General features: G+C 42.0%; 2 protein-coding genes and 1 long non-coding RNA gene across 3 annotated transcripts; all 3 read left to right on the top strand.

The window, feature by feature from the left end:
• Nucleotides 1-211: 211 nt before the first annotated feature.
• NMI (N-myc and STAT interactor) lies at nucleotides 212-10,869 on the top strand. The gene is made up of 10 exons (XM_076343156.1): nucleotides 212-353; nucleotides 1,033-1,083; nucleotides 2,670-2,747; nucleotides 3,048-3,206; nucleotides 4,668-4,775; nucleotides 6,414-6,576; nucleotides 7,537-7,643; nucleotides 7,760-7,952; nucleotides 8,606-8,712; nucleotides 9,690-10,869. The coding sequence occupies exons 1-10, from the start codon at nucleotides 345-347 to the stop codon at nucleotides 9,876-9,878; spliced, it is 1,164 nt and encodes a 387-aa protein (XP_076199271.1). The 5' UTR covers nucleotides 212-344; the 3' UTR covers nucleotides 9,879-10,869.
• Nucleotides 10,870-12,808: 1,939 nt separating this feature from the next.
• Nucleotides 12,809-18,520, top strand: RBM43 (RNA binding motif protein 43). Its single transcript, XM_076343154.1, has 4 exons — nucleotides 12,809-13,014; nucleotides 15,188-15,386; nucleotides 15,886-15,980; nucleotides 16,742-18,520. Exons 1-4 carry the CDS (start codon nucleotides 13,012-13,014, stop codon nucleotides 17,483-17,485), a joined length of 1,041 nt encoding a protein of 346 aa, XP_076199269.1. The 5' UTR covers nucleotides 12,809-13,011; the 3' UTR covers nucleotides 17,486-18,520.
• LOC143162559 (uncharacterized) lies at nucleotides 13,227-14,097 on the top strand. Its single transcript, XR_012995717.1, has 2 exons — nucleotides 13,227-13,447; nucleotides 13,549-14,097. It is a non-coding gene; the product is annotated as an uncharacterized LOC143162559 (long non-coding RNA).
• Nucleotides 18,521-18,776: the final 256 nt, after the last annotated feature.

Genomic DNA, 18,776 nt, shown 5'->3' with positions numbered 1-18,776 from the left:
AGGAGAGGGTGACTGGGACGCACTCCCTGGCCTCAGCCGGCGAGGCGAGGGGCTAGCGCCGGCGGTTGGGCTGCTAGAGCTTCGAGCGCGGCCGTGTGCCGTGTTTTCGGTCCCCCCGACCACAAGAGAAAGCATGGCAGCGCAGACGAGATGGGCCTCTTAGCTGCCGGCGGGGCTGTCCTGTGGAGAAGCCAAGCGAAGATTTTTTTCAGTTACGCTACTTTCACTTCCCTAAATCAGGAATCAGTATATAAGCCAGTAAATTTTGGTTACTTAGCGCAAACCATAAAGGGATTCATGGATCATTAACCAAAGACGGCCTCAATTTCAAGCCTCCTTGTTGAATGCAGCAGGTATGGTGGTGCTGGGTAAAAACCAAGCTCAGAATTTCCAGGTGAGAGCATCCGAAATGTCTAGCCGGGTCAGGATGCTGGCCTGCCTGCTACCCGTGTCTTGACAGTTGTTAGACGACACTGCTTAGAGAGTGTCTAACCCGTGGTGCGAAGCGCTGCCCTGGCATCCACAGGCTAGATTTGCTTGGGAACCTGTGCGCCTTAGCATCTGTTTGTGGATCAGTGGCTCATGAACTTGTTTAAATTCCTTTTTATCTGCCTCCACTAACTGTTGTGGCAACAGATTCCAGATTTTACATTATCTGCTGTGTAAAGGAGGTGTGTTCATTTGTGTTAAGCAGGTTTAAGGGTTATGTCTCTTAAGCACAGAGCATACAGAATGTTAAGCATGTGTGTGACAGTACAAAAATAACATAAAGGTAAGTACATAAGTTCCAGGACTGAAAAATTAAGTTGTGCAACGTAGAATTCTTCACATATGTCTCTGGCTTTTATGCTTAGTAGGGAAGGAGGCTTCAGACATCCAATATATATCACTTTTGCTTCTAAAGGTACAACATTTGCATTTAAAAATTCTTTTAGCCGAACACAGCTTCTGGTATTCCATTCTGGTATTCTATTCTTCTGCAAATAAACCCTAATACACATAACGCTGTAATTTTTTTTCCTGTTCCCTCAGGTTTCAATGGATTTAACAAGTCCCCAGCTACCTTTAGAAGATAATGGTTTTGTAAGTATTTCCTGATGTGCTACCTGGAAAAATTTCTATTTAACAATAGTATCTCTGAATGAAGGTGTTTGCTTGGACTGCTAGGACAGTGCTTCTGAAACTTCTCTCACCTTCTTCCATCCTTTAATAATTTGGACATTGTCATTCCCGCCTCCTGTTCCCACAGGGAGAGTCCCATTCCAAAGCGTCTGCATTACAGATTCTGTTAGAATTTTCCTGTCCTACCTCGCTTGCTCATCTGTCTCTGTGGAGGTTTCTTAGGGGAATTTCCTTTTTCCTGGCGCCTCTCTTGATTCGGTTCTTGCAGTGCGGCAAGTAGTTTGGATGGGACTTTCCCTGGGATTTCTGGTGTTTTCTTTGTTATTTTTTTCTTTCTTTCTTTCAGGTTGAAAACTGTTATCTTAGACCATTTTTCAGTAAAAAACAGGCATTCTTTCTTACCAGCTTCCAGCTGTGGCACATGCATCCTTCTGCTTTCCTGCACTCAATCCCTTGACTGAAGGAATTTTTTTCTGGTTTTAAGTTATACTCAGATGGGGATTTCCCTGTTGCTTTAATAGGCATCTGAAACTGGACAAAGTAGTGGAAAAAAATATTTTATATTTTATTGTTTTTAGGAAATACCCAGCATTACCAGGAGAATTGACAAGATTATCTAATTTAGACCTTTTCCATGCCTAAATTTCATGGTTCACATTCAAGTTTTATGTAATCTTAAGTAAAAGGGAGGGATTGTTTCAGCAGGTCTCTTTGGATTTTTTTTCCTGTTCTGCAGAATATTGCAGCCATAGAAACAAAACAGAACAGCGAAGATTTTCTCTCTTTTTGGGCTTTAGCCAGTTGTAGTTTTCCTGTGCTTGTGAACTTCTGCCCTGAAGTACTTAAATTCTGAAATGCTGCTTTTATCACCTTCCTCCTGCTTGATGTTACCTTTTATTGTCCGATCTCCCTGAGCTTGGAAGCATCCCATTTTGAATTTTTTTTCTCATTAGACCTGTATATTCTTTATACATTCTCTTAGAGGAACTGTTGAGAAAGCATATCGATAAACATTTGTGGGTTTGAGGGGCTTAGTTCCCTGTGGAAGAACATAGAGACAACTCGCTTTTATTATTTATCAAAATTTTAGCCTGTGAATATTTTCAGTTGGACAGTTAGCAAATAATGATTACCGACCAGGATCCATTTTCTTTGATTTTTGTCCCGTCCAGCCATTAAAATAGTTCAACGATTTGGCCTAAGTGTCTGAATGCATTTTTTAAAAATGATGTGGTATATGCTATCCTCTGGCATGCAGATTCTAGGAAGATTTAACTACGAAATACGATCGGTCTCTCAAAATGTTTGACTCACCACATATCTTGCCTGTATAATTGGAGAAGAACAGCAAATGGGCACACAGGCAAAATACATTGGACTTTCATTAGTGGACATACCATTGAAAACTACCATGGCAAAATGCATCATCCAACTGCAGAGGGTTTATTCTTTTTTTTATTTTGAAGACTCATTTGAATTGTTTGGTGTGCCTCAGTTATTGCCTAATGGAAAGGAAAACCTGTGTGTGCCTCTTCTTTTCTCTCCAGAATATGACAACCCTTGACCCTTTTGGCTCATCAAAAGATGAGATGGAAGGACTTAAAGAAGAACTGAAGAAATGGAAGGCAAGTTCTGTAAAGCACATAGAATCGTGGAAATTAGCTGAAAGATACTTGGAAGACCTTTAGTCCATCCTTCTAAAACCAAATCAACTCTCCCCCAATTATAACATGTTTGTCTGACTTGTTCTCTATTCTTCAAGGGTACATGCTTGTGTTGATCTCAGTGGTAACTAGGCTTTTAAGTCTAAGAGCAATATTTATCCAAAGTGTTAAAAATAAATAAATATAAAGGGCTTGCTTAAGGTTTTGTTTGTTCCTGTGGAAGAAAAAAAAATTAAAAATCTTTTTCTTTTCACTATCCAGGAAAGAGTTGAAAAAGCTGAAAAAACAAAAGCTGACCTTCTTCTCTGTAAATTAAGTGCTGATGAAGAGCATGTTAAAGCAGAGGAGGAGCTGATAAAGCTAAAGGACCTTCAAGAGAAACAGCATAAGGACTTTATTAGGTCTAGGGACACCCATGAGGTATGGAGAAGGCTTACTCATAGCTGTTAGTATTTGGGGAGTTGTGAAGGAGGTGTTGGTTAGAGAGAATAAGAGTAACATTTCCTTTTCAGTTTAAACAGCTTTACCGGTTTGCAGACTGTATGACTAGGATGTTCTACACATAGTTTTTCCGTGGCAGATTAAGAACCAGTGCAATAAAGTAAGTCTTATGGTAATGTTGGAAGAGTGAAGGCAAAACTGAGGCCTATTTTGTATAGAAGATGAAGACTGGCAAAACCAGTCTTGCTCTTCCAAGATTCTCTAACAGATGAGTTTCAGTTTTGTGTGATGCAGATAAAATTGAATGGGTTGATTCCACTGCTTTGTCTATTCCCAGCCCGTCTTATAAGATGTTACAGCACCCAAGGGATTAGCCTTTCTTAAGTGACAGTGAGCTGGGCAAGAGCCAGAACCTGTTTGAAGAGGGCTCTTCTTTCTAGAACTAATTGGTTCTAGAACTAATTGGTTCATTACCTCAGTGTGCCAGGTGCAGTTGTTGGTACAGTAATAGGATAAGTGTCCATAGGCTGTCAAGGAGGTGGTTTCAGTGAAGTTTTGTTTGGCCTGTAAATCACCGATGAGAAATTACGGCTTCAATATTACAAGCTATTAAAATATAATTAATAGGTTAAGTATCTTCAGGTTGGCGTGAGATTTTCTGAAAGTTGGTTTTGGTTCTCCAATCATAAATGTTTGGATTTTATAGCCAGAAGAGGTCATTATCATCATCTGGCTTTTGTTTTACGTTATCTTCAGCTGATGGGAACTGGTCTAAATGTCTCGAGTGGTTAATGACTTTAAAGGAGCCATCTTCTAATTGTGTATGGCTGGAGTTGACTACATCTGCTGTGTTTCCTTCTCATTCTGTTGTGTTCCCTGTCCAGGAAATACTGGATTTAGTTACGTGGGCTTTATGCCCATTTAGGATTCATTGGTGTGGAGGAAGTATGTAGCAGATAGGAGGTAGAAGAGGTGTTCCCTCTTCCTTGCTGAAGAAGTATAAAGAGGGAAGGGTAGGAGTGTGTCAGAGACCGTCCTCACCTGGTAAACTTTTCAGAAAAGGGAGTAACAGTTCCTAGGATCACACGCGGTACAAAAAATAAAATGTTTGTGTGTTGACATAGGCTCTGATCTTGCATGTATAAGGAACTGACATAACTATGGAAAGTGCTGTGCAATTTGTGGTACGCTGTATGTGCTTGGAAACACTAACGCCTCGTTTCAAAAACCCTCTTACTGTAGTTTACTTTGACTGAAACTGCTCCTTAGCGAGTGAATTTACCTTGCGGATAGTTAAAGCTATGCAAAAAATGTATCGCGTGTGGCTGTCATGTAGAATAATTAAAAGTTGAAACAGTTTCTAATGTCTACAGATTTTGCTGAAATATATTTTTGCCTTCTGTGTGTTTAATTTTGCATTTAATACTTTTTGGGCTGTAGAGAGAACTCTGTGTACTAAACCAAGGAAACACTGAGCTGAAAAGAGAGATTGAAAAGCTTAAAGAAGACCTTGCAGAATGTAGTTCAGCGCTTTCGCGGGATGGTCAGGTAAAGTTTGAAATATTTTGCAATTTGTCTTTGGGAAGGGCGCGTTTTTATTTTGTCAGGTCTAGACCGTTGGGGCCAGTTGTTCAGCATTTGAACCTCTGTTGATTTCAATATAAAACATAGCTTGAAGTTTTATTTTCTTTCTTCACCTGGCAAGATAATGTGAAGCAGGCTAAGGATATGGAAACAAATACAAGTATGTGAGATATTGAAAACATGAGAAGAATGAAGACAAGCAGAAAATTATTAAATGGAAGACACTGGAATAAAAAATACACATAGCATTAGTAATTTTCAAGTACTCTCATTTTATATTTCATGGGCAAGAGGATGGAAGAAAGAGAGTAAGTCCATTATATGGCAAACGTAGTGTTTATTTTAGGCTATATTGAGCTTGACTTGATTATAGTCTCTCTCGTGTTACTCCAAATCAGAAATAACTCAACCTGCAGCCAGATAAATATTAGTGATACTAAATAGATTAAACTCAGGATCCAAAGTGTCTTTTGGTGAACCTGCTGCAGATTCTAAGGTGTTTAGAAATTGGAACTTCTCTTGTGGAAATGTCAGCTTTTAAAAACCTGTTTTCATTCCAAATTGGAACATAACCAAGTATTTTTGGGAATTTACAGTAAAATGAAAACTCTGATCGTTTTTTGTTTATACAGAGATTGAAACTCTATCCAAGTGTTACCTTGTTTAATGTTAATGATATTACAATATTAGCTTTAGCTTTCTAAATCACATTTCTAAGTTTAGGAGATGTCAATTAAGTCCAGCCTCCTAAACTTCCTATGCAGTCATTGGACAGGGCAAGGCTCCTCTAGGAGGAGACTCAGTGTGAGCAGGGGCCTACACCCAGCGTCTGAATTATCTTTAGGAAGAGTGTCTCTCTTCCCACTGGCAGTAGAGGGAATGGAAAGAAAGCAGGCTCATAGATAGGACGCTGGTTTTGAAGATAGGTGGCAGGAATGCTTTAATTACTCTGGTTATTTTATCTTGACACAAACGTTTTTTTCTTCTACACAGGGTTTTATTTTGAAATAGTTACGTAAAGGGGAAAAAAGAGTTATCTGAAACTCCCTCAAGTCTATCAAAGCAGCCTTTCCTAACCAACATTTTCATAAACAGTTTTAATCTATCCTAGTTATAAAATACTTGGATATTCTCATCTGTTTTACTAAGATGGCAACATACAAGGCTGTTTATTAGCAGACTTCCCATTGCTGTAGAGCAGTGATGCAATTAGGTAAAATAAATGGCAACACAAGTGACTCTGGTACTTGCATTTTGAAAATTTTAGATACCAAAAGTATTCTACTTCCGCAGGTGGAAATCCCTGTGGACTTCAACTGAATTTTTATTGTGTAAAGTCAGGTTTAAGTTCCAAGTTAATCAAAGGGAAAAAAAAACCCACCTAATTGACAAAAATCCCAGGAATAGACAAGTACTACTAGTCAGTTCAGTTAGAAGAGTTATACCTGTTTTACCAGCCATGACTTCAATCTGCTTGACTGTTAAACTTTAAAAAAACAAAATACATGTAGCACTTCAAGGAAAAACAACCATTCATTTTTCTGTTCTGCAATAAATGACAGAAATGATTTTTTTTTTCCTATCTTGATTCTAAAATACTAGATTAAAAGAAAGGTAGTAGAAATGAAAATGAAGTTCACTTACATGGAAGACGTGAAGGATGATTATCCAGATACGAATACTCACTGTGTTTTTGGTGTAACTACAAAAATCCCGTTCACACTGAGTCAAAACCAGGCACTGCTCACTTTTGAAGATGAAGAAGGTATGATGCATATTTTAAGCATAAAATTATTGTCTCTGGTGTACTTCATTGCCAAAGGGAAAAGATTTACATAAACATTTTGGGGAAAAAAATCAACAACAGCCAAAGAAAGAATACACAGAGAACCTTTCACTGTTATGATACCAACCAGTAGAAGAAAATTCTTGCAAGCACTGTGCATGTTCTGTTGGATTACCAGATTTCTGCTCTCAGCTAATACAAACAATACTTGGTGTTTGAAACTGGGAATATGCTTCTACCTCACCGAGTATTGTCAAGAATGATTCAAAATGTTTTGACAGCAGAATTTGATTATTTTCTTTACGCTGGGCAGTACCTTATTCTGACAGCAGTTATGTTGGTTAAGGGTACGGATCAGATGATGGGTAGATCTGAGACGACAGAGGGATGGTGCAGTCTGTAACTTGCCTGCTTCCCACTGAGATGCTTGCTGTTTGGCCAGCCTGGTGCCTGCCTGCAAGGAGCCTGCAGGCAGCCTGGCTGGGACTGCTTGGTGGGTAACTCAAGTTACGCAAGTATATTGCAGATACAAAGCTAGTGTCCAATTCATTTCTTTCAGCTAAAATCTAACATTGCTAATAGGCATCCTCTGCACCTGGTAGTGATGTGGTTTTCATCCAAGGATATTTTAAATTCAATATGAGAAGTCTAGTATTAATATTTGATACAGTGAGAGCATCTTTTGACAGCATAAAGATTCTACTGTTCTATACTAGTCTAAAGATAGTATAATATTTTACCTGTTGCCTATTACCGGTGAGATTTTATGGAAATAGACATGCCTGAAGACATGGGTAGTGGGATCTGGTTGCCTAACTGTTACTTATTTCTCCTTTATTGTTGCAAAAGGAGATTTTGCTTAAGAGACTGCGGAATAGTTTTGGTTTTGTAATGATTAAACAAGGCTTTTCATATCTGAAAACTTGTGATTTTCCTTAGTTGCCCAGAGACTGATAAAAATGGGTAAGCATACTGTGAACCTGGACAACAAAGTAGCAGACGTGACAGTGAAGCCTTTTACACTTGAAATGGGAATCAGATTTGAGGTAATTAACTGAAATATGAAACTATAAAGATACGAATTTGCAGTACTTAAAAAGCTTTAGGTTCAGGGTTTTGGGTGTTTTCAGTCACAAAGTGCACAAAAAATTTATTCTTTTAGCTCCATGTCACTATTTCTGGAAAGAAGATCAACATTTCAGAAATACCTGAGCTTTTAATTCCTGAAGACTGGATGAGAGACAAATTAGAGCTGAATTTCTACAAATCTGAACAGGGAGGAGGAGGAGAAGTAGAAAATGTGAACTATGACAAGCGGTCTAGAACAGCTGTTATTACGTTCCTCAGACCTGGAGGTATAGTATGTAATATTTTGTTAGCTAGGTGTACAGGCCATATTGTCCATTCTGCGTTACATTCCGTTCCGTATTACATTCTGTGTTAACTTAACCACTGAATGTAGCAAATTCTTCCCACGGAGAGTTAAGTAGATGAGGAAAAGATGTGGGTTCACTCACACGTCTGTAAATAAAGCGGTATTTCATCATATTCCTTTTTGATCAAACATGTCCTGATACGTAGTTTGTGAGCTTTATTTCTTTCTTTGACAAAAGTCTATTTTTTCTTTGCATTGCTAGACACTTAATATTGCAAAAAGAAAATTGGGAAAATGTGTTTGATTTTAGCTCTTGTTTCACAACAATGAAGTTAGACAGGCATTCAGATTGCCCAACTGTATGAAATTCTATGAGGATCAGTGGAGCCGCATCCATTTAGAGCAGCTGCTTTAGATTTATTTCAGAAACTTTTGTGAGTATTTAATGATTTCGCTTTTTTGGAAATGCCAGATAAACCTTTTTCAAAATGCATATGAAGAATCTACAAGTGTGCTATCATATATTAGTCTCTAAATCCATAGAAGAAAGATTAGTCTCTTCTTTGATATGCTTACAAAATGCATTTTAGATTGTATTTCTCTTACTCCTCTTTTTCTCATTCTCCATTACAGCAGCTAACAGCTTTGTGAGATGTACTAAATATCCTTTCTTTGTAAATGGAAGGTGCTATTTGCTTTCTGTGTCCCCAAACACCGACGTACACTTGGAAAAGTTTCAGGTAAAAGAATCTAGTCCAGGCTAACCCCTAAATAGAACAGATACGTGGGAAATACGAGATACGGGCAGAATTTTCAGTTCTGAGGACTGCAGAAGCTTTTGCATGCACTTCGTGAAACTTAAGAGCAAGTGTGGGTCTGCAATATGCAGCTCTGCTGATAATCTTCTGTTTTGCAGTGTGAAAGTTATGATTTGTTTTAAAAGGGTGTGCGTGTCTTTCCTTGATCAAATTATATCATTACTTACCATAAAGTCTGTGCTAGACCGGAGGCAGATACTGAATTGTTTGTGAAGTCGGTTAATAGTAGACACAACAATGTTTTTCTGAGTCACAAAGAACTGTCATACTCATCCCTAATGAGAGGCCTTGTTGATAGTCTCAGCAGAGACCCTTGTTGTTCCATGAAACATTTGCTCATTCATATTTTTTTTTCATTCATTCATTCAACCCAAATAATGACTTCTTTTCCTGTAACACTAGTCTGCTTGCTCATCATATTCTCACTGACATTGTCTTTTACCTTGTATGAATAGACTGTAATCAAGTCAGTATTGTGTATAATCAGACCTTTATAAATTAAATTAAAGCAGTGACTAGAGTGTGTGCATTTATGAGATAAAACAGCATTCTTTGCAGGTCATGTATCATCTATTGCCGTGGATTTTTATGGAGTGATGCTGTCTAGAGTCATCAGAGATCCCCAGATCCAATGTGTGTGTGCATTAAGGAGCGTAGGACACACCAGTTAAGGAGGCTAGGTGCACTGCCTATTGAACTCGGCAGTGTGCGATGGAGTCCAGAACTCCTGCTGTTTTCAGTGACAGAAATACACCACGCTGTCCAAAGTCTTAAAATGTAATCAAAGATCCTAGCTGTATCTGATCAAGGATATGTTTATTTCCAGTATTTGTCAGTTCCTTTAGATGTGCATGCAACAGCTGATGTGTAATGCAAGTTTGTTTTGCTTTCCTCAATAGCTCTATCGTGGGATTTCTAAGAAGACCATTCTGTTGCAAGGAATTAAAGAGACGGAAGAGGATGAGGAAAGTATACAGGACATGATTGAAATTCATTTTCAGAAGCCTAGTAATAGTGGTGGGGAAATAGAGAAAATCAAGTATGTATCAAAAGGAATAGCGTGTGTTTGTTTTGAAGAGGATACTTAGAATGCTGTATAGGAAGTTGTAGATCGAACTCGTGAAGTTCTGAGGTTTTGCTTCATCAGAGGCATAGGAAGTGTCCTGGTTTATGCAGATAAGTGCTTTAATGTTGTGAAATTTATATTTGAAAAAGAGGAGCTACCTGGCTTTCTGATTTGTGTAACGGCACATACTTTGTGTAGAAATTCAGCAAAACTCACTGCTTGGTGTTCCAGAGGTTCCCGATTGAAGTAATAGAAAAAGCCTTTACCAGCACTTGAAACTTAATGTAAGATTGCTTTCTGCAAATTTGCAGGTTTTGTATTTTGCAAATTTTAGATCGGTCACATACTCCAAAGTGGGATAAATCTATTCCTTCTTACATTTTGGTTACAAAAGCCGTATGTAATCCCAACCAAAAGCGTCTTCACAGACCTGCTTTTTTAAAGTGCCATAGCTTCAGAAGGTAGCTCTGACAGAACTCCAGTCCTGCTGAGGTTGCTGTGTGCCACCATAACTCAAACACCTGAAAGCAGTTATCCTGTAATTTCATAAAATATGCGTTGTCAAATTAGTGATAAAATTAAAATAGGAAAAGGGAAAGGGAGAGTGCAAAAACACCACAGATTTACTCAAGAAATCGCACCTTATAAGAAATGCCATAGCAGTAATACTGCTTTTAGCTGTCGAAACGCTGTTACTTCTCCTAGGATCCGCTGCAAATTCTGCTGAGCCTCTGATAAGTTAATAGCCTGGTTTATTGTTTGGTTTTAATATTTGTTTCTACAATTACATTTTTCCTCACTTTTGTTCATGATTTTGCTTACTTTAAAATATTACAGTTAAGAATTGAGATGATTCTTTATCTAAAACAGATTGCTTTGTAACAACGCTGGTGTAACAGTCTGTTTTGCTGCGTGTGACTGGCCGGGTGGCTGGCTCTGGGAGGCAGTTCTTCTTCCAGTTCTCATTCTAAAAGATCTTTGAAATAAAATGGAAGTGCAAAGTCAGAGGAGGATTTATTTTCCAAGGAGGAATGTTTTTTCCTTTTCTGCTGTCGTCCTTTTTATTCGCTACCCTTGGGGGCTGAAATGGTTTGGCAACAATAACCTTCACTTCAAAGTAGTGTTACCGTAAGTCGGCAGATGAAGAACTCTCTAAGGCTCAATCTGGAGTTTTAGAAAGCAGGCATTCTTTATTGCGGCGCCGAGTGCAAGGTGGAATTTCCACAAATCAAGCACACCTATGCCGAGATCACCGTTACATTTATACACAAGAATTACAAGGTAGTACGCTCCCAGTTACAATGATTGGTTAGTGATTTACATACAATTATAATATCGGTTGTGTCTTTCTCTTCTGTTACTACGCTTGCGCGGGGGAAGGGTCTTCACCTGGGCAAGGGTCTTCTTGACCTGTGGGTGTGTTTTTCAGTATTATAATGAAGGCAGTTCACTTCAGGACACCTTAAAAGTAAGTTGTGTTGCCAAGTTGGCCAGCTAGATACCTACCTTGCCAGGCTGTCAAATAACTCATCCTATACACAATAGAACCCAGGTGCTCTGGTTATGGTCTAGAGGGTCCAGAGAATAGGGACTTCAAGGAACTCAGCCCCGGATAACAAGTAACGCAGCAACCCGTACATAACGCTAACATAGAGGCTAACTTCTTGAAATCAAGATGTTCTTACAGTTGATTATTTCACAACCAAACACAGAAAGATTCAGTAAAACTTAAGATAATCTTCAACAGTAGCACGGGTCTAACATTGCAAATAACTTCTATTCATAGTGTTTGACATCTTAGTATGCAGAAAAAGGACAATGCACCAAACTAGTGCAAGAAGAGCACTACAGATGCACCTCAGGTTATTAGTATTCTAGAGAAACTTAATAGGCAATAGATACAGTTGAATATGGGAAACTAAAAGGCTGCTAGCACCACAGTTGATTTTGAATTTACTGTTGGGCGAGATACATGTGACTGTAGCACCTCTTACTGTTTAGTACATGCAAAGGCATGGATGGATTACCTGACGCTTCTGAAAAAATTAAAAAAAAAGTAGTAGTACTGGAGTGTTTATGGAGCTTGCGTACTTTTGCATGTAGCAGTCTTAAAATGTTGATAAGATCAGATGCCTTAAAAAGGGGGGAAGAACCTGATGAAGATAAAAAATGTCATGAATTTTAACTGTACCTCACTGATAAATGTTGAGAAGTAAATCCTTAAAAAAGGAAAAAGTTGAAAATTCTCATAAGGTATCACAGTGTGTGGGAGTAGTGAGAAGCTACAGGTTTTAAGTACATAAAATCGAAATGAGATTTTAAGTAACATTTTAAGACAGTATTTGTAAATGTCTTGGTTTTCTCTCTGATAAATTGATACTGTTTAAATTTTAAAGCCATAGTGGTGCCACATAAAGGCTGGAAAACTGTTTTTAATGGTGAAAAACGAGAGTACAGAATTTAGGTGGTGTTTCTATGAACGGCAGTATCCTTTTTTCTACTTACTGGAGTGAACTGATCTGTGACTGGAAGTCTGCAGAAGAGCTGTGACTTGTTTGTACCCGTACCACACGCAAGCACCTCACATTTTCGTAGGTGCAGCTTCCACCCCGAGCCGAGCCTCCACGTCGAGTCGGTCAGGCGGCCCTTGGCCTGGGGCCGTCGCACGGGTTCAGTCCGGCCTTTGGGCTGCCGGGTTACCTGCGTGCCTCGCCGCGGGGGGAGCTGGCTCCCGCAGCCCTCCGCTGAGGGGACGCGGCAGGGGGGGGGTGTCGGGAGGTGGGACGAGGGCCGGCCGGGGTGCGTTGCCTTGCGAGGCGGCGTCGCTGGATACCGGGGAGCTCCCGCCGCTTCTTGTGAGAATCGAGCTATTGCGGCTTCGCGGAGCTCTGCCGCCGCGGCGCCGGCGGTGCGCTGCCGGCGGGAGGCGGCGCGGAGGAGGGCGGCCCCCCGCCCCCCCGCGGGGCTCCGGGAACGCGGGGGCCGCCGTTTCTCTTTCAGTTTCACCGCCAGGCCGGGCGCGGGCCGAGCCCTCCCGCTCCTCGCCGAGCGACCCCGCGGCGGAGGCGCCGGGCCGGGCGGTGCTCGGGGGGCAGCCGCCCTCCGCCCGCTCCCCCGGACGCCGGCGGAAGCCCCACCTCGGCGGAGCGACGGCCATGGCAAGTGCCTGCGGCGGGCAGGGCCGTGAGGGGGGCGCCGTTGTCCCGCGTGGGGCCGGGGCCGCGGGAGGCAGCGGCCCTCCGGGGGCAAGGGCCGGTTCCCGCCGGGAGGTTTCGGGGAAGGGCGGGGGCGCTGAGGCCGGGGGAGAGCCCGGGCCTTCCCGCGGGCCCGCTCCCGCCTCCGGAGCCCCCTCACAGTCGCGCTCCCCGGGCCTGCGGGTTGGTCCCGCCGGCCGGGGTGGAAAGAGCGGCCTTCTCCTGCACCGCTGGTTGAACGCCCCTGAGCGTTAAAAGTAACGGCGGCATGAAGGAAACGAGTGAATCGTGCCCGTCCCTCGCGTGGTTCCCGCGCTGAAGAAATACTCGCTGCTCAGACAGCAGCACCGTCTGCCACGGCCTGCTGTCCTGGCCCTCCAGTTAGCGGCAGCAACAGGTCCGATTTCCCTCTCACTAGTACTAATATTTCAGGTTTTTTAACAGCAGTGAGAACCGATGAGGTCTATGGGTCAGTCTTCATATCTGATCTCTTGTCAGCGTTGACCCGTGTAGCAGATTTGCCCGAGAAACGGCAAGTGTGCGGCCTGGCCGTGCGCAGGACCCCGCCGTCACCGGTGGCCGGCGTTGCGGTGCTCGTCTCGCCCACCCACCCATGTCACTGCCGCACCTTCCGCAGCTCTGCATTTCTTCCTGGCAACAGCCGCTGAACACAGACTTGTCTTAGGAGTCTGTGTGTTCGTGGTTTGGTTTTTTTCTAACCCCAATAGTAGGCATGAGTGTTGCTCCAAAATACCAGCTGGCAAGGTGCGAGATGCTGTCTGGCAGCTGAGTGCTCCCGCTCGTGCACGGGCTCCATCGGCTGTGTGAAGCGTGAGAAAATCCTACATAAAACTCCGTCAATCTTGGAAGCACCCTGTTTATATTCTCTTCGTGTTGTCTCATTAGCGCAGAAACTTGCTTTCGCATGAACGTTGCCACCAAAATAATTGCCTAATATAATTAAAGCTCCTGGCTCTTTAAATTTGATGGGTGATAAAAAAAGGCCTCATGTCTTCATGAATTAAAAGCTTGCACGGTTGCACAGTCTCATTGAATCTGTCTCCTCACTCCCTTCAGAAACACTGCGGTGGTCCACAAGGCTTTGGACGCACGTCAACGAAGCATTCGCCCCCGGCGGCACATTCTGCAGGCTTTGTAACCGCTGTGCTGGCCCTAATGTTTTATGCAGCCCAGGTCCAGAAGAAACCTTGTAGGGGAAGTCTGCAGAATTTAGATGGAGTTACTGACCTCGAGTACAGTCGCTCTGAAGTTATTGACAGTTCGTTCCCGTGAACGCTGCTGTGCAGGCACACTGAATTATTTTCTTTCTTCCAAAAAGTCAATGTACTGTTACAAAATTTACTCCGCGTTCCACCATTTACCGTAATTTTGCCGTGATATTCCCAGTGAAATATTACTGTTTATGTCCGTGTAATAAGAATGGAAAGAAAATATGCTTTTCTTAAGAAGACATGGATGCAAATCCTATTTAGGATGGGTTTCATGTTTGCAGCACTGGGAGGTTTGGCACTGATGGAAATCATGTGTGTAGTTAGTTGTTTTACGCACTGCGAGTCTCAGATGACTGGGATTATGTTCTTCCAATTTAACAAGGTTATCCATTTAATAAGTGGAGAGAGATGAGTCGGAGCACAACCCTAGATCCCAGCTCTCATGAATTTAACAAGTAAGGACAGTCTGAATCTGACCCTTCCGCTCTGAAAAGACAATCCTTACTGAACAGCACGTGCAATTAAAATTTTTCATTCTCTTCAAATTTTGAACATTAGAATCGGAGCAAACAACCTTACAAGTGTGACACTGGACCTTTCATTTGAGAAGCTGTTAAATTTAGATCTAATTTTTACTGCTCTAAGAAAAGGAGATACTGAGAGGGTGTAAATTACACTTAAAGGGTCAGGCCATTTTTTACTGCACAGTAATGTAAAGGCGCCTGAGGGAGCCTGGCATTCACTGAAACCTGATTCAGCAGTTGTCTTAATTAGCTACTAAATGCGCGTGTTGTCTGTGCAAAAGGAAGGGGGGTCACTTCAGCCATCAGGGTGGATCTGGGTAACCTCTACGGGAGGTCACCGGTACTCCTTGCGTTTACAGTGTGCCATATCTCTGTGCGCAGGCAACGGGACAAGCTGCTAAATCAGCAAGGACAGTTGTCATCACTGGTATTCCAGATGGCCTTCTGCACAATGATGTCATGACTGACATACTGATGATTCACTTCCAAATGTCGAAGAATAACGGGGGAGATGTGGAAGAAGTAACGTATCCAACAGTGAGAAAAGGCGTTGCATATGTAACTTTTGAAGATCAAGAAGGTATTTAGATTAACATGCTAAATACAGCTGTCCCCCAAAGAATTAGTCCTAGAATGTTAATCCTAAAACCTAACCTAAATCCTGGTACGAGGATTGTATAGTACTGGGAGACTAACCTCTCTTTTAGTCAGACAAAGTTTTAAGGTTTTATTTCTGTCGGTGAAGACATGACTCTGAACAGGCTTTGTGCAAAGCATTTGTTATGTTTGTTTTTAGGAATAAGTTTATACCATGCATAACAGATATGGTTTTTGTAGTCAGGCCTTTGAGAATAAATCTCTGCCAATTAATGTTCTAAGAAGACAGGCTTCTGTCTCTCTCTGAACAATTTTGACTAATACATAAAATATTAGGCAAGAGTATTAAATCGCCTGCATCTATGTATGGGAAATTGTTAGGGAAAGCATCAAGAGAAAATCACCTGTGAAGTGTTCCACCCTCGGACCAGCAATGGCACATTATCTTACTGTGCAGCAAGTGAATCTGGCTTTCTCTTTAGTTGTAGAGAGTGTTCTAAAGAAGGATGAACATCGACTAGAAGACAAGAGGTTGTCCAGATACTATCCACTGAACGTAACCCGTTACTGTGAAAATGTAAGCTCATTCATAATAAAAGGACCTGGGGGTGCTGGTCGACAGCCGGCTGAACATGAGCCGGCAGTGTGCCCAGGCGGCCAAGAAGGCCAATGGCATCCTGGCCTGTATCAGCAATAGTGTGGCCAGCAGGAGCAGGGAAGTGATCGTGCCCCTGTACTCGGCACTGGTGAGGCCGCACCTCGAATACTGTGTTCAGCTTTGGGCCCCTCACTACAAGAAGGACGTCGAGGTGCTGGAGCGTGTCCAGAGAAGGGCAACGAGGCTGGTGAGGGGTCTGGAGAACAAGTCTGATGAGGAGCGGCTGAGGGAACTGGGGTTGTTTAGCCTGCAGAAAAGGAGGCTGAGGGGAGACCTCATCGCTCTCTACAACCACCTGAAAGGAGGTTGTAGCGAGGTGGGGGTCGGTCTCTTCTCCCAAGGAACAAGCGATAGGACGAGAGGAAACGGCCTCAAGTTGTGCCAGGGGAGGTTTAGATTGGACGTGAGGAAAAACGTCTTCACTGAAAGAGTGGTGAAACATTGGAACAGGCTGCCCAGGGAAGTGGTGGAGTCCCCATCCCTGGAGGTGTTTAAAAGACGTGTAGATGAGGCACTTAGGGACATGGTTTAGTGGGCATGGGGGTGTTGGGTTGACGGTTGGACTCGATGATCTTAGAGGTCTTTTCCAACCTTAATGATTCTATGATTCTATAATTTACCTAGTTGTACTTCCATTGCTATGTTAACCGTTACTTAACTTCTCTAATTCAAATCTCTAGGTCTTCAGCTCTGTCACATCTGTCCTCAATATGTCTATTTTCAAAGATCAATTTGTTTTAGAAGATCTGATAGAAGAATTTAAAAAGAAGAGCACAGCTTTGAGCTTTGGTCCTTTGCAATCCAATGGGCATATTTCTGTTCAAGGCTCATTTCCAGCAATCGAATTGCTAAGAGACTTTCTCTTACTAAAAGCAAAATCCCTTTCAAAGAAGGACAAAAGAGAAGAAAGTAAGTCCTGTCAGAGACCAAAGAGGAGGCAACAGCAACACAGCCTTACCACGGGGATGAGTAATTTCGTTCGTGATGCAGGTGGGGAAAAACAAGTGGTTGTTCTTGACACAGATATATATCACTACATGAAGTACTTTTTTCCCAGGACATTCCTAGTAAATGATGACGTTGTAATTTCTGACATCACTGATGGTGATATAACTATGGTATATATTGAGAATGCTGGAAGTAGGTCTGATGCTGGACAGGTGTTACGAGTCAAAGAGAAAATTGAAAATCAGTCTATGAAACTCCATAATGCTTTACGTAAAGAAAGGATCTACTTTGAAGAGCACGCCAGAGATGAAAAGCAGAGATACAAATGGGCGTGTGAAAGTCTAAAACCCCATTACCCTTCTGTTTTGGTCATTCCCTATGATACTCACATTGATGTTATAGGAAATTCTTCTGAGACTTTTGAATTTACGAAGGAGATGAGCAGTAAGATTCAGAGCCTGTTTCAAACCAGGTAGAAAGTTAGTGTTCGTGGTGTTTACACATTGTGCTTCTCATACAGACTGTACTGGTGCAACCTGTGCACCTCTGTGTCGCTGCAGATCTGTCACGTGCCTCCCACTCACAGACTGGGAAGTCTGCACATCAGGGTGAACAAGCCCATTCCCCCCAAATACCAAATTAAGTTCAGAACAGGAAAGAAATGATCTCTTTATCTCTTGTGAGCTTAGGGACCTGAGAAGCTAGGCCTCCTCTGTCAGACACAGCCGCCTCTTTCTTTTGTTAGCTGTGTTCTGGGCACATGCACACTCGTTCTGTATTGCTGTCAGGGAGCATATGATGAGAAAAGAGGGGTTTTTTAAAGAGTTCTCATTAGCATAGGAAGTCAGACTGACAAAGCTGGGCAAGCCAACCTGGTATTAAATACTGCGTTGAAGTTGAGTTATGTTTCTTTGTGGAAGGAGATGACCGCTGAAAACAGGAATGGTGGCCTTTTTCTGATGCCTTTATCTGCAGAAGGAAGTCCTCATCTTTGAGATGCACGAAGAAGGTAGAGCTTTGATACTTGAGGGGACGGAATGCTTACTAAATTTACAGGCTTGTCATGTCCTGAGAAAGACATGAGAAGATGGCATTGGAGGCTCTTGACAGTAGAAAATAAGTGAGTTTGTTTTCATAGGAGCAGTAACGTTTTTTTTCCCCAGCTGTAACGGCATCTGCAGCATCCCTTGCCGGTGTGTTATTTAGACATGAAAGTATATCCAGAGTTTTGATGTGAAAATCTTGGGGCATCTAGATGTTTGAGTCAGATTCTGTTTATGCAAATCCGTTTCTATATCCATTACAAGAGTGCAAATACCTATCCTAGTTTAGGCTTTTTATAAAAGCAGTTTAGAAAATTTTTTTTTGTGGTATCAGTGTGTTCAGAATTCTTTGTCAAAACATACAGAGCACTGGCTCTTTTGTCTTATGTACAGGAAAAGATTTAAGTTTTTATGCCATTAAAGAAATTAGTTATACTAAATATCGTGTCCATGTTCTTTTAATGAACCCCCAGACTTCTGGTTGGAAGCCCAAACCTAAAGCCTAAGAAATGCTTTAGGCATTTTCTTGTCATGACTGATTATCCATTGCAATTACGCCAATGAAAGATAAAAGTTGTTAAACTAGTGCCAACGCTGTGTATTGAAACACACTGTCAAAGTGGGAGGATGATGAGCTTAAGTACTTTGGTGAATTGGAAGGGGGGGGAGTAGTATTTAAAGGCTTAATCTCTTCCAAGTTCCCCTGTCGCCAGTAGGTTCACCA

This window comes from Aptenodytes patagonicus, chromosome 6 (genome assembly GCF_965638725.1).
Source record: "Aptenodytes patagonicus chromosome 6, bAptPat1.pri.cur, whole genome shotgun sequence".
NCBI lineage: Eukaryota > Metazoa > Chordata > Aves > Sphenisciformes > Spheniscidae > Aptenodytes > Aptenodytes patagonicus.
The sequence above is the reverse complement of the archived record's forward strand: the minus strand, read 5'-3'. Positions and strand labels throughout refer to the sequence as shown.

Excerpts from the sequence above, each read along its gene's own strand:
- NMI (XM_076343156.1), top strand. Across the intron at positions 6,577-7,536 it reads CACTTTTGAAGATGAAGAAG|TTGCCCAGAGACTGATAAAA; the intron begins GTATGATGCATA and ends GATTTTCCTTAG. Across the intron at positions 8,713-9,689 it reads TACACTTGGAAAAGTTTCAG|CTCTATCGTGGGATTTCTAA; the intron begins GTAAAAGAATCT and ends TTTCCTCAATAG.
- RBM43 (XM_076343154.1), top strand. Across the intron at positions 15,387-15,885 it reads AACTTTTGAAGATCAAGAAG|TTGTAGAGAGTGTTCTAAAG; the intron begins GTATTTAGATTA and ends CTTTCTCTTTAG. Across the intron at positions 15,981-16,741 it reads TAACCCGTTACTGTGAAAAT|GTCTTCAGCTCTGTCACATC; the intron begins GTAAGCTCATTC and ends TCAAATCTCTAG.